Consider the following 13,996-nt stretch of genomic DNA (forward strand, 5'->3'; position numbering starts at 1 on the left):
ATCCGTGCTGACTATGTGTCAATAAATAGTTTCGTTCGAGGTAATTCATAACGTTCGAACACGGTATATGTTCCAAAATTCTTCTGCAAATCGGCGTTAGTGATATGGGTCTGTAATTCAGCGGATTACTCCTATTTCCGTTTTTAGGTGTTGGTGTGACTTAAGCACTTTTCCTGGATCTTTCTGTGAGCGGACCGTTCTATACAACTGGTAAAAATGGGGTTAATGTATCAGCATACTCTGAGAGGAACCTGACTGGCATACACAGCTGGTATTAGGGTATCATGTAATTCTGAATATTAGTTCTGTACAGATGCTAAGTAGACCTACTTAATTTCAGGAAGCACACGGGGTCCCGGGTTCGATTCCCGGCAGGGTCAGGGATTTTCTCTGACTGGGTGTTGTGTGTCCTTCATCATCATTTCATCATCATTGACTCGCAAGTCGCCGAAGTGGCGTCAACTAAAAAGGACTTGCAATACGGCGGCCTAACTCCCCCCCCCCCTCCTCCCCGCATGGGGCCTCCCGGCCAACAATGCCATACGATCATTTCCGTTTCATTTCAATACGAGAATAAGAGATCTCAGATGTGGTGTCATATTGCTCTGTAGAGTAGCCGAGGTCTAAGTCAGGTTGAAACGTGGCAGTTCGGCGGGGAGCAGGGCAAGTGGAATCGAAATTACAATGAAATGGACACCCTTAGCTGCTTACAGGCGTTGACATACGTCAACGGGGACAGATGAAAATGTGTACTCCGACCGGGACTCGAACCCGGGATCTCCTGCTCACATGGCAGACGCTCTATCCATCTGAGCCACCGAGGACACAGAGGATAGCGCGACTGCAGGGATTTATCTCTGGCACGCCTCCCGCGAAACCCACGTTCTCAACGTATTGTCCCGCACTATATTCGTAGTGCCCCCGCCCGTTATACTAAGATGGTATCTGTGTAGTTAAGGCTCACCGGTCACTTGACCATCTTCTTCTTCTTCTGTGCGAATGCACAAACAGTGACCAAACTCTTACGGGAATCGGCAACGCGCCGCGAGTAATGAGTATAATGGGTGGGGGCACTACGAATGTAGTGCGGGACAGTACGTTGAGAATGTGGGTTTCGCGGGAGGCGTGTCGGAGATAAATCCCTGCAGTCGCGCTGTTCTCTGTGTCCTCGGTGGCTCAGATGGATAGAGCGTCTGCCATGTGAGCAGGAGATCACGGGTTCGAGTCCCGGTCGGGGTACACATTTTCATCTGTCCCCGTTGACGTATGTCAACGCCCGTAAGCAACTAAGGGTGTTCATTTCATTGTAATTTCATTTTAACAGGCTGCTTGGTCACCGATGGTATCTGTTCTTTCGGAACCTCCCCATCGGACCCCCCTCAGATTTAGTTATAAGCTGGCACAGTGGATAGGCCTTGAAAAACTGAACACAGATCAATCGAGAAAACAGGAAGAAGTTGTGTGGAACAGTCCGCCTTCGGCAGTGACGCAGTGCGGACGGTGTTGCCTGCCGGCCGCGCTGTGGTGCGCGCGCCTGCTTGTTTATGCCGGAGCAGCTTTCGCGTGTGCGGTGTTGTGAGTCTGGAACGAGATGGCACCCTCGTACAGGAAAACGGCTTTGAAGTTCGGTTTTGCGAACGACTATACACGACCAAAGGCACACGAAATTGAACGTTTCTTAAGAGAAGAGGTAAACATCGATCCACAGGAAATCGTGGGAGTCAATTTATCGATCGTTTCAAGCGTCGTCTATGTCAAGCTTGTTGACGAGGCTGCTTGCGAAAGATTTCTACAACGATCACCGAACGGGTATCGTTTCTGTCATGCCGACGGGAATGTTGGTGCGGTTACAGTCGATCACGCGGGAATGGGGATCCGCACTATACGAGTCTTCGAACTTCCGTTTGAGGTCCCGTCTGAACTTGTTACCGACGCCTACGGTACAGTTCTATCCTATGTGGCCGAAAAATGGACGAGTTTTACCACGTACCCCGTTTTAAATGGGGTTAGACAAATACGGATAGAACTGCGAAAGCACGTCCCCTCTTATTTGTACATAGGGGGTTGTCGAGCGATTATAATCTATGATGGGCAACCTCGCACTTGCTCGGGGTGCGGGAGAGAAGGTGACGTCCGCTCGGAATGCCTCCAGCGACGTTTAGTGCAAACTCCACGGGATGACGTTCAGGCGCCATAACAGATGACTGTCTTACCGCTGACCTTTGTGGAAGCCCTGAGAGGTGACGTGAGGGAGATTTCCGATGGGCAACAGCAGCTGCCCCCTATAGAGAACATGGACACCAACGGACTGGAACTCCGACCACCGGTTCCACCACAGCAGACACAGGACACCACACAAGAGATGCAGCTGACGGCCGCTCCAGGCTCATCCGTGGTGGCTGCCAGTACTTCCACCGAGAGCGTGATAGGCCAGGACCAAGACGGAGGATACGCAACCCAAACAGCGGATGCGGAAGCAAGGCAACGGAAACAGCGTTCGCCGAAGAGAAGAAAGAAGCGTCGACTGACTTCTGCTGACGATAGCCATAGTCCCGAGGGGACAGTGGACGACAACGACAGTATCGACCTGAGACCAGTGGATTCAACAGATACCGAGATGACGGTGCCGGAATTACACAGCGACGATAACCTGAACTCTCCTTCTGGTGACCGGAAGGCAGAAGTGGAGATGACAACTGCCCAACATCAGAGCGGTGACAACGTTGCCTCCCATCCTTCGACCAGTTCCGGAAGTATGCTGGGGGACTGGGCGCAAGAAATGGACCAACAGGAACAGAACGAAAATACGAACGCGACGATTGAGGATAGTCCTGGCCAGAGGCCGGGAGGGGTCGGGGAATGTTGAACAACTTAGTGTGGTGAGGAGCGCCGGGGGTGCAGATGGACGCTTAATGACACCGCCCTACAGCTGATGAACACACGCCAGGCGTACCGCATTGCAACGATAAACATTAATGGCATTCGGACACCGCTTAAAATTCAAATGGTGCAAGATATGTTACGCGCTGCGGACGTGGATATTGTACTCCTACAAGAAGTGCGTTTCACATCGCCGCCAGAGTTCTACGGCTACGAGGCACATTATTCAGTGCACGATGAAAGTGGATGCGGTGTGGCGATTCTCACCAGGGAAGGAATAGGACTGGAGGACGTCATGTCTCTCCCTTCGGCACGTGGCATAGCGATCACTGTCGACGGCGTTCGTTTCAACGAAGAGAACGAGCGACCTTTTACACCGAAGAAATAGCACCGTTGTTCGCTGGACGCTACGATAACTACATAGTGGGCGGCGACTTTAATTGTGTCGTCGACAAAAAGGACCAAGTACCTCATTATGTGCCATGCATGGAACTGCGTGCGTTGATTACCGAAATGGCGCTTCTGGATACCTGGGAACCGCAGCATGGCGACAGACCGGGTTATACGTTTGTAACGGGACACTCGGCGAGTAGACTTGATAGAGTGTATGTGACACAAACTCTACGGACGGCGATACTGGATGCCGAAATCTGGCGAGCGGCTTTTACGGATCATATGACGTACGTCTGTACGATTCACTAACGCGTCAGAAGATATGGCGGAGTAAGGGTCACTGGAAAATGAATTGTGCACTTTTACCTGACACTGAATGTCGCCGGTCGATAGAGGCGGCCTGGGAGACCTGCGTTCGCCGCCAACGAGCATGCACCTTGGTGCTCCAGTGGTGGATCAAATGCGCAAAACCAACGTTACGGAGAACGTTGATACGATTCGGGCAGGACAAATCGCAGTGGGATCGAGCGACGGCGGATTTTTATTTTACAGCCCTGAGGGAGCTGATGACCCAACAACCATCGCCGGAAAGGCACACGGCCATGCGCAGGATAAAAGCCAAGTTAATACAGCTGACGAGACTAAGAATGGAAGGTATAATGGTCCGGGCGAGATTGGCGGACACAGTTGCTGCCGAAACCCCCTCCATGCACCACGTGGTACGTGAACGCCGACGACGACGCAGGACATTGATTAGGGAACTAATCTCTGAAACTGGCCAGCAAGTTGTGAACTAGCGTGATACTGCGCATGTGTTTACTGACTATTTCCGCCAGTTATATGGACCTGTACAAGTGAACCACGAGACACTACATGATGTCATCTCGGAAATGCCAGACAGAGGACCGCCACTGGATGCAGAGACTTTCATCACAGCGATAACGGAGGACGAGCTGACGGATGCAATTGCCAGGGGGGCTCCGAACAAGTCCCCAGGACAGGACGGCTTCCCAATTGAATTTTACCGCGCCTTTGCATACCTCATGGGACGGACCTGGATTCAGATGTACAACGAACTCCTGTTACCGCAGACTGAGATACCTGCCGAATTCACGGAGGGTATCATCATCCCAATACCCAAACCACGCGGTTGCAGAAGGCTAGGAGATTATAGACCACTCACTCTCTTGAACTGCGACTATAAGATTTTCGCGCGCATCCTTGGGGCTCGCCTGCGGTCTTCAATCTCTGATAGACTCCTCATAGATCAAACTTGCCTCGGCGGTAAGAGTAACGTACATACGGCGCTCGGTGACTACCGAGATATCATCGCATTAGCAGCGGCATGCCGAGTGCGTGGGGCACTCGTCGCTATTGACTACGATCATGCATTCGACAGAGTGGATCATACCTTTTTGCATGCGGTGATGGGCAGATTGGGAATCCCACAGGCCTTCATCCTAGTGATCATGCGACTGTTACACGGCGTACGATCCAAGGTCTCGGTGAATGGGCGGGGCACTGACTACATTGTTATTTCAAGGTCAGTTCGTCAAGGTTGCCCACTTTCGATATTTTTGTATGCAATGGCTTTGGAACCCTGTCTATATGGTCTCCGAAGACGGTTGGAGGGAGTGCCGTTGCCACAACTGACCTTTCATTGCCGCGCTTATGCTGACGATGTGATGCTGGTGGCACGGACGGGCGAAGAAGTACGTACGGCGTTGGCATGGATACAGTGATGCGGGATGGCGGCAGGAAGCGTGCTTAATCTACAGAAATCACGCTGCATGAATGTCGGTCGAGGGTTACAACCGGGGGAGGAAGGCCCGCTTATGTTAGTTAAGACCATAAAATGTCTAGGTATTACGTTCCACACGGATGTGCAGCGGACAGCAGCGGATAACTACCGACGCCTATTGAAGCTGATGCGGACAATGGTGCTGTTACAGAAATTAAGAGCGTTGGATATGATTCAGAGGGTGACCTATGTTAACGTATACCTAGCACCGAGACTCACTCACGTAGCACATGTCCTGCCTTTAACACCTGTTTAAGATCCAATACACAACGCTTGCGCTACCACCTGGAGAGGGTGGACTTGGTCTAGTGAACGTATATGAAAAGGCACGGGCGTTATTCGTCAGTACCATTTTCCGACAGTGGCGCGGTCAATTTCGCAATATTTCGGGTGCGTTGGCCGATGTACTAGCGCCCACTTCAATGCTGCCCCCAGCCAATGTGGGCCATATTTCACTGAAGCTGTCACATTTCAAGTCTTTTTTTTTGGAGCTTAGCTATGTCAGAGATTCCTTCCCAACAACACGACTACCGACAAGGCGAGATGTATACCAACTCTTACTGCGCCGGTGCCCCAGGAATACCCTGGAAAAGAAGTACCCAGACAAGAACTGGTGACAGATATGGCGCGTTATACGGAACGTTTACATCCCAACGTCGGTACGCTCAACATGGTATGTGGTGGTACATAGGAAGTTCGCAACGAATCAACGGCGGCACGCGATTCATTTGGCAGACACCCCACTATGTTTAGGCTGCGCAACAGTGGACACTGATGAACATCGTTTAGCATGTAGTGGGACGGCTCCGGTGTGGCACTTGGCACAACAGATATTGGCGTTCCTGTTACGCTCCTCCCCTCACACAATTTCATCAGACACACTTTTTTTCCCCCAAGAATCTTATTTTCCGGTCCAAAAAACCAATGCAGTGACATGGGTACGGGGAATGGTGGTGGGCTACGTGTATAACGAATCGGAAAAGGACAAAATTGATTTTTGGCATTTTCTCCTGGATGGACACACGAAGCTGCAACAGCATAAGAAATATGGGCAAGACGTCGCTAATTACTTGCGACTTACATTTGCCGACCCGCCGGCCAGATGCGGTGTGACGAGTGAGAGATGAGATAGACGAAGAAGACGAGATAGACATCGATCACACTTACGGACCCTTAGTTAATTTCGAGAAGACGACCCAGTCTTACACCAACGTCTGGAGAACGAGTCGATAGATGGCTCTCTTGCTCTATCGAACGTCAGGTCGTGAGCAGGTGTCGCCCCCGACACGAATTTCATTTCATTGCTACAGGGGCATGTTTCTTTTGTATTTGTACTATCCGCAATGTCTTCATGTCTTTCATTTGGGCATTTTCAGTTTTATTCATTTCCTTAATAAATTAATTTTCTAATTAGCCACTATTTGTCAACATATGGACATTGTAGACACTATTTATGCGGTAGTACAACAAAATGTATTTCAGCGAAGGTGGTAAGCCTGACTGGAAAAAATAAATAAATAAATAAATAAATAAAAATAAAAAAAAGAAAAAATGTTGGTGCAGTGGCAAAAAAGAAAATTAACAAAAAAATATAATAAAAAAATTAAAAAAGCAAAAAAAGTGGTCAGCGCGACAAAAAGAAAGATGGATAGAGCGTCTGCCATGTGAGCAGGAGATCCCGGGTTCGAGTCCCGGTCGGGGTACACATTTTCATCTGTCCCCGTTGACGTATGTCAACGCCCGTAAGCAACTAAGGGTGTTCATTTCATTGTAATTTCATTTTAACGGACTGCTTGGTCACTGATGGTATCTGTTCTTTCGGATCCTCCCCTTCGCACCCCCCTCAGATTTAGTTATAAGTTGACACAGTGGATAGGCCTTGAAAAACTGAACACACATCAATCGAGAAAACAGGAAGAAGTTGTGTGGAACTATGAAAAAAATAAGCAAAATATACAAACTGAGTAGTACATGCGCAAGATAAGCAACATCAAGGATAGTGTGAGCTCAGGAGCGCCGTGGTTCCGTGGTTAGCGTGAGCCTCTGCAGAACGAGAGGTCCTCGGTTCAAGTCTTCCCTCGAGTGAAAAGTTTATTTTTTTTATTTTCAGACAATTATTATCTGTCCGTCCGTCCACTACATTTGCTGGTTTCATATTGCCCACGGAATACATCTCACGTATTTAATGCACTCTCCTCCAATGTAGCGAACAGTCAGCTGGCAGCCAGGGAGCCTCGTTAGCAGGAATACTCTCTCTTCCGTCCGCTGTAGTCGGATGACGTCGTGTGTTTCGATGTTTGTTTAGGTGTAGCGTCCCCATACTACGGCGCAGTTACCTCGCATCGGACGGACGGACGGACAGATAATAATTGTCTGAAAATAAAAAATTAAAATTTTCACTCGAGGGAAGACTTTTTTTTAAAAAAAGAATCTCGTTTTGTTCGTTGTATCCGCTCTGGGCGGACGTCGAAAGACACCCGTTTCAGTTCGTTGTTGATCCATCCAAGGACCTCTCGTTTCACGGCTGCTCACGCTAACCACGGGACCACGACGCTCCTGAGCTCCCCTATCCTTGATGTTGCCTATCTTGCGCATGGACTACTCAGTTTGTATATTTTGTTTATTTTTCTCATAGTTCCACACAATTTCTTCCTGTTTTCTCGATCGATCTGTGTCCAGTTCTTCAAGGTCTATCCACTGTGCCAACTTCTAGCTAAATCTGAGGGGGGTGCGATGGGGAGGTTCCCTCGTTAGTAAATACAAGTGGAATCGAACTCTTCAGTTAAATGGCGGGCTGCCGCGCGACGCACCTGGAAGGCGGGCGTGGGGCCGAGGCCGGGGGCGAGCGCGGCGGCGGCGGGGGCGGCGGCGCCGTCGTTGCCGTTGTCGCGGTCTGCGGCGGCGGCGGCGTCGTCGTCCTCCAGGCTGGAGTAGCTGGCCGTGGTGGCGTCCGAGTCGCCCTCGGAGTGGCTGCAGCCCGAGGCGCGGCCCTCCTCCTCCGAGTGGACGCTGCTGCTGGAGCTGCTGGAGCTGCAGCCGCCCCCGGTCAGCGCCGCCCCCGAGCTCACGTGGTTGCCGTTGTCGTCGTCCTCGCCTTCGCCGCTGTTCCCGTTGCTGCTGTCCAGGCTCGCGGCTTCCACTGCGAACACGTGCCGCACACCCCTATACTCTGGGTAAACAGACAGTCGCGTGGTATATTTAGCTGCTCGACCCCAATGGCTAGGTAAAGCGCCCTAGTAAGAAAGGGTTGTCTGCCTCCAGCACAATGGATCCTTCCTCATATTCTGGGTGAACAAACAGCCGTGTGGCATGAGAGGTGGCATGCCTTTACGATGCACACAGTGACTTGCCCCTTCTTATACACTATTGGCCATTAAAACTGCTACACCATGAAGTTGACGCGAAATTTAACCGACAGGAAGAAGATGCTGTGATACGCAAATGATCAGCTTTTCAGAGCATTCACACAACGTTGGCGCCGGTGGCGACACCTACAACGTGTTGACATGAGGAAATTTTCCAACCGATTTCTCATACACAAACAGCAGTTGACCGGCGTTGCCGGGTAAACCGTTGTTGTGATGCCTCGTCTAAGGAGGAGGAATGCGTACCATCACGTTTCCGACTTTGATAAAGGTCGGATTGTAGCCTAACGCGGTTGCGGTTTATCGTATCGCGACATTGATGCTTGCGTTGGTCGAGATCCAGTGACTGTTAGCAAAATATGGAATCGGTGGGTTCTGGAGGGTAATACGGAACGCCGTGCTGGATCCAAACGGCCTCGCATTACTAACAGTCGAGATGACAGGCATCTTATCCGAATTGCTGTAACGTATCTTGCAGACGCGTCTCGATCCCTGAGTCAACAGATGGGGACGTTTGCAAGACAACAACCATCTTCACGAATAGTTCGACGACGGTTGCAGCAGCACGGACTATCAGCTCGGAGACCGTGGCTGCGGTTACCCTTGACGCTGCATCACAGACAGGAGCGCCTGCGATGGTGTACTCAACGACGAACCTAATGGCAAAACGTCATTTTTTCGGATGAAGCCAGGTTCTCTTTACAGCATCATGATGGTCGCATCCGCGTTTGGCGACATCGCGGTAAACGCACATTGGAAGCGTGTATTCGTCATCGCCATACTGACGTATTACCCGGCGTGATGGTATGGGGTGCCACCGGTTACACGTCTCTGCCACCTCTTGTTTGCATTGCCGGCACTTTGAACACTGGACGTTACATTTCAGATGTGTTACGACCCGTGGCTCTACCCTTCATTCGATCCCTGCAAAACGCTACATTTCAGCAGGATAATGCACGACTGAATGTTGTAGGTCCTGTACGGGCCTTTCTGGATACAGAAAATGTTCGACCGCTGCCCTGGCCAGCACATTCTCCAGATCCCTCACCAATTGAAAACGTCTGGTCGATGGTGGACGAGCAACTGGCTCGTCACAGTGCGCCAGTCATTACTCTCGATTAACTGTGGTACCGTGTTGAAGCTGCAATGGCAGCTGTACCTGTACACGCCATCCGAGCTCTGTTTGACTCAATGCCCAGGCGTATCAAGGCCGTTATTACGGCCAGAGGTGGTTGTTCTGGGTACTGATTTCTCAGGACCTATTCACCCAAATTGCGCGAAAATGGTATCACATGCCCAGGCGTATCAAGGCCGTTATTACGGCCAGAGGTGGTTGTTCTGGGTACTGATTTCTCAGGATCTATTCACCCAAATTGCGCGAAAATGGTATCACATGTCAGTTCTAGTATAATATATTTGTCCAATGAATTCCCGTTTATCATCTGCATTTCTTCTTGGTGTAGCAATTTTAATGGCCAGTAGTGTAGAATTCTATGGTGTCACGGGCAGTGCTGCAAAATGGTTCAAGTCATACCTCGCTAACAGGAAACAAAGGGTGTCAGTGCAAGGGACTAGTGAATTAAGTCATCAGTCATCATCAGAATGGGAAGAAATTGCATGTGGTGTCTGCTGTGGCATTCTCCACCAGACATCATGGCGCCTAATGTATCAGCAACCAAACTGACAGCCTGCAGCCGCGGGTTGCCCGCCTTCGCAGGCACACCGAAGCACTACACCAGGGATCTCCAAACGTTTTAGTCTGCAGGCCACATTGATTCCTCCACGAAGTCAAAAGGGCCAAGAGCTACCTAGAGGGATTAAAGAACCATAGCACTCCATGATCAGTGTAATGTAAGGCTAAAGGAAAGATGAAATCGCAAAAATCTAAGGTTGTGGGAAACGAACTACGGTTTTTATTTGGTTACATAATTTTGATTGGTGGTCGTACCTGCCCGAATGTCTGGAATATTTTGTTCTGGCGAATTTCACCGACAAAAAAGTATGTCACTGCACATTCTTCACGAAAGCGTCCTGCAAAGTTAACGAAATCTGAAAATCATTGTTAAATGGCTCTGAGCACTATGGGACTTAACATCTATGATCATCAGTCCCCTAGAACTTAGAACTACTTTAACCTAACTAACCTAAGAACATCACACACATCCATGCCCGAGGCAGGATTCGAACCTGCGACCGTAGCAGTCGCGCGGCTCCGGACTGAACGCCTAGAACCGCTAGACTACCGCGGCCGGCAAAATCATTGTTAGCAACACTATTACTACAAGACGTAACAGAGGTAGAGTATGTCAACGCATTGTTATTTCAAGCAGCGCAACAATAAGTTTAGTTATGTAGTCTTAAAGGGAGTAGCAGAGCCAGAGCATACATTTGATAGTTCTGTTGCGTGACTGTGTCTATGTTGCGAGTGTCTCACGAGTTTTTTTTTAGTGTTTTATTCGCTGTACTAGTAGGTGTGGGACAATTCAAAGTTTGAATTCGAAGAGACAAGGAAAATCTGAAAATCGAAATACGTAAAGAAAGTGAAACCTTGCTTAAGAAGCATCTTCCACAATGATTGATTACTAAGGATAGTCGCCGAAGTGGCGTCCATTTGAAAGACTTGTACCAGACTCGTGAGCAGAATAAAATGCAAAGAGTTTTTTTACTCAAAATGTTTTCGCCATACTAGTCTGTTAACCGTTTTTTTCCCTATCGCACGGAGTATGGTCTGTCTGTTTATTGTGGATAGCCACAAGTTTAACCATGACCTTCCGCTTTGTAAAGATAGAGCTCCGACAATGTCACGGTGTATTGGTCACGATAGGCCTCGATAATCAGTTGTTGGCAGTATGGGCACCTCCTCATATATTTGGCGGGCCGGATACCAGGGATGTCCGGCCAGCTAACGCGGGCTGGTTTGCCAGCCCTCGCGGGCCGGTTTCGGCCCGCGGCCCGTAGTTTGGAGACCCCTGCACTACACAATCGACAGGCAATATTGATGAAAGGCCACAGCAACAACCACAACAACAACACCACAGCAAAGCCACCAGCGGCCACCATGGGCCACTACCGGCCCACATAAACACAAGGATGAGATCGCTGCAGATCCCGGAACTATTTTCACACGTCAAACCACGTGATGGAAAATAGTTCCGAGGTACTCATCCGCCGAAGCGCTATAAAGGCCGGCGCTCGGACGCACATCGGCAGTTCATCGACCGCCAGCAGACGTGGATAGCTGCCGCCCCGGCAGCACAGCTTGGATCTTGTCGCTGTTCTCTGCATTAGGCTTGGTATATCGGAGAAGTCTCTGGCGGGGACTAGTAGGAAGTTATTTCAGTTGTTTTCTATCTTATTCTTGTATGTAGTTGTGATTCGAAGACGGATTACTGTTTTGTGTTGGTGTTATAATTGGAGAATTTGTTTTGGTTAATTGAGCAGTCCAATAAATTGTTTCGTACTTTGATCGTTAGTTTCTTCTGCTTCCACAGACATGTCAGTGTCCCACAAGGAACTATCTTAGGGCCATTGCTTTTTCTTGTGCACATTAATGATCTCTCATCAGTTACACTGCCAGAAGCAGAGTTCGTTTTGTTTGCAGATGACACAAGTATTGCAGTAAATACTATGTCGAGTGTAGTTCTAGAAAGATCTGCTAATGATATTTTCATGGATATTAATAAATGGTTTAAAGCCAACTCACATTAAACTTCGAAAAGACTCACTATATGCAATTCAGAACCTGTAAGAGGTTTCCACCCAGCATATGCATAAATTATGAAGAAGAGCAGATAGAAGAGGTTGACAGTCTTAAATTCCTGGGATTACAACTCGATTATAAATTCAGTTGGGAGGAGCACACCACAGAACTGCAGAAACGCCTTAACAAATCTGTATTTCATTTAGAGTGTTAGCAGACATAGGCGACATAAAAATGAAAAAGCTTGCATACTTTGCGTACTTTCATTCGATAATGTCATATGGTATAATGTTTTGGGGTAACTCTTCAAGTCAAACAAAAGTTTTCGGAGTCCAAAAGCGTGTAATACGTATTATTTGTGGAGTAAATTTACAGACGTCCTGTAGAAACCTCTTCAAAGAACTGGGTATACTAACTACTGCCTCTCAGTATATTTACTCCTTAATGAAATTTGTCCTAAATAATATATCTCTTTTTCCAACAAACAACTCAGTTCATACATACAATACCAGGAACAAAAATGATCTGCACAAGGACTTAAAAGCACTTACTTTAGTTCAAAAAGGGGTCCACTACTCAGGAACACTCATCTTCAATAATTTGCCAGAAAACATAAAAAGTTTAGTTACAAATAAAGATCAGTTTAAAAGGAGCCTGAAAGACTTACTACTAGTGGCCAACTCCTTCTACTCCATTGACGAATTTTTTAATAGAAACAAATGATGTGTTGTATATACTCATACTGTTAGTTTTGTTATTTCAGCTTAAAAAAATGATGTATTGTATATACTCATACTATTAGTATTGTTATTTCAGCTTAAAAAAAATATGACATGGTCGACATCCACGAGGATCTCCTCAGCACGGATATATGGAACGAAAAACTAATCTAATCTAATCTAATCACACTCCTGTATTCTGGGTAAACAAACAGTCGCGTGGTACATTTAGCTGGTAGACACCACTGGCTAGGTAAGGCGCCCTAGTCAGGAAGAGTTGTCTGTCTCCAGCACAATGGATCCTCCCTCATATTCTGGGTGAACAAACAGCCGTGTGGCATATTTAGCTACATCCACCCCATGTGGGTAGGCTCAGAATTTTCTTACTCCATCCACAATGGAGCCTTTCCTTATATTCTGGGCAAACAAACAGCCATGTGGCATATTTAGCTGGACTGACTCGGTGTGGGTACATTCAGCACCTAAACGGAAAGGGTTATCTTTCTCCATTACAGTGGAACCTTTCCTCGTATTCTGATAGAACAAACGGCTACACTGAAGCCCCAAAGAAAGTGGTATAAGCATGTGTATTCAAATACAGAGATATGTAAACAGGCGGAATGGACGGTGTCTTGAAAGGAGGATATATGATGAACATCAACAAAAGCAAAACGAGGATAATGAAATGTGGTCGAATTAAATTGGGTGATGCTGAGGGAATTAGATTAGGAAACGAGACATTTAAAGTAGTAAAGGAGTTTTGCTATTTGGGGAGCAAAATAACTGATGATGGTCGAAGTAGAGGATATAAAATGTAGACTGGCAATGGCAAGGAAAGCGTTTCTGAAGAAGAAAAATTTGTTAACATCGAGTATGGATTTAAGTGTCAGGAAGTTGTTTCTGAAGGTATTTGTATAGAGTGTAGCATGTATGGAAGTGAAACCTGGACGATAAATAGTTTAGACAGGAAGACAATAGAAGCTTTCTAAATGTGGTGCTACAGAGGCCTGGTGAAGATTAGGTGTGTAGATCACGTAACTAATGAGGAGGTGCTGAACAGAACTGGGGAAGAGATGAATTTATGGCACAACTTGACTAGAAGAAGGGATCGGTTGGTAGAGCAACAGGGAGAGCTGTA

The 13,996-nt window shown here is 48.0% G+C and overlaps 1 protein-coding gene across 1 annotated transcript in view; it reads right to left on the reverse strand.

Moving 5' to 3' along the window:
- The window catches only part of LOC124552361 (suppressor protein SRP40), a 305,872-nt gene that overhangs the window by 24,986 nt on the left and 266,890 nt on the right, over positions 1–13,996 (reverse strand). Inside the window, exon 5 of the mRNA XM_047126627.1 lies at positions 7,972–8,213. Within this exon, the coding sequence (XP_046982583.1) occupies positions 7,972–8,213 (242 nt within the window). The remainder of the gene's footprint in view (positions 1–7,971; positions 8,214–13,996) is intronic.

The sequence above is a fragment of the Schistocerca americana genome, chromosome 10 (genome assembly GCF_021461395.2).
Source record: "Schistocerca americana isolate TAMUIC-IGC-003095 chromosome 10, iqSchAmer2.1, whole genome shotgun sequence".
In the NCBI taxonomy this organism is placed as follows: domain Eukaryota; kingdom Metazoa; phylum Arthropoda; class Insecta; order Orthoptera; family Acrididae; genus Schistocerca; species Schistocerca americana.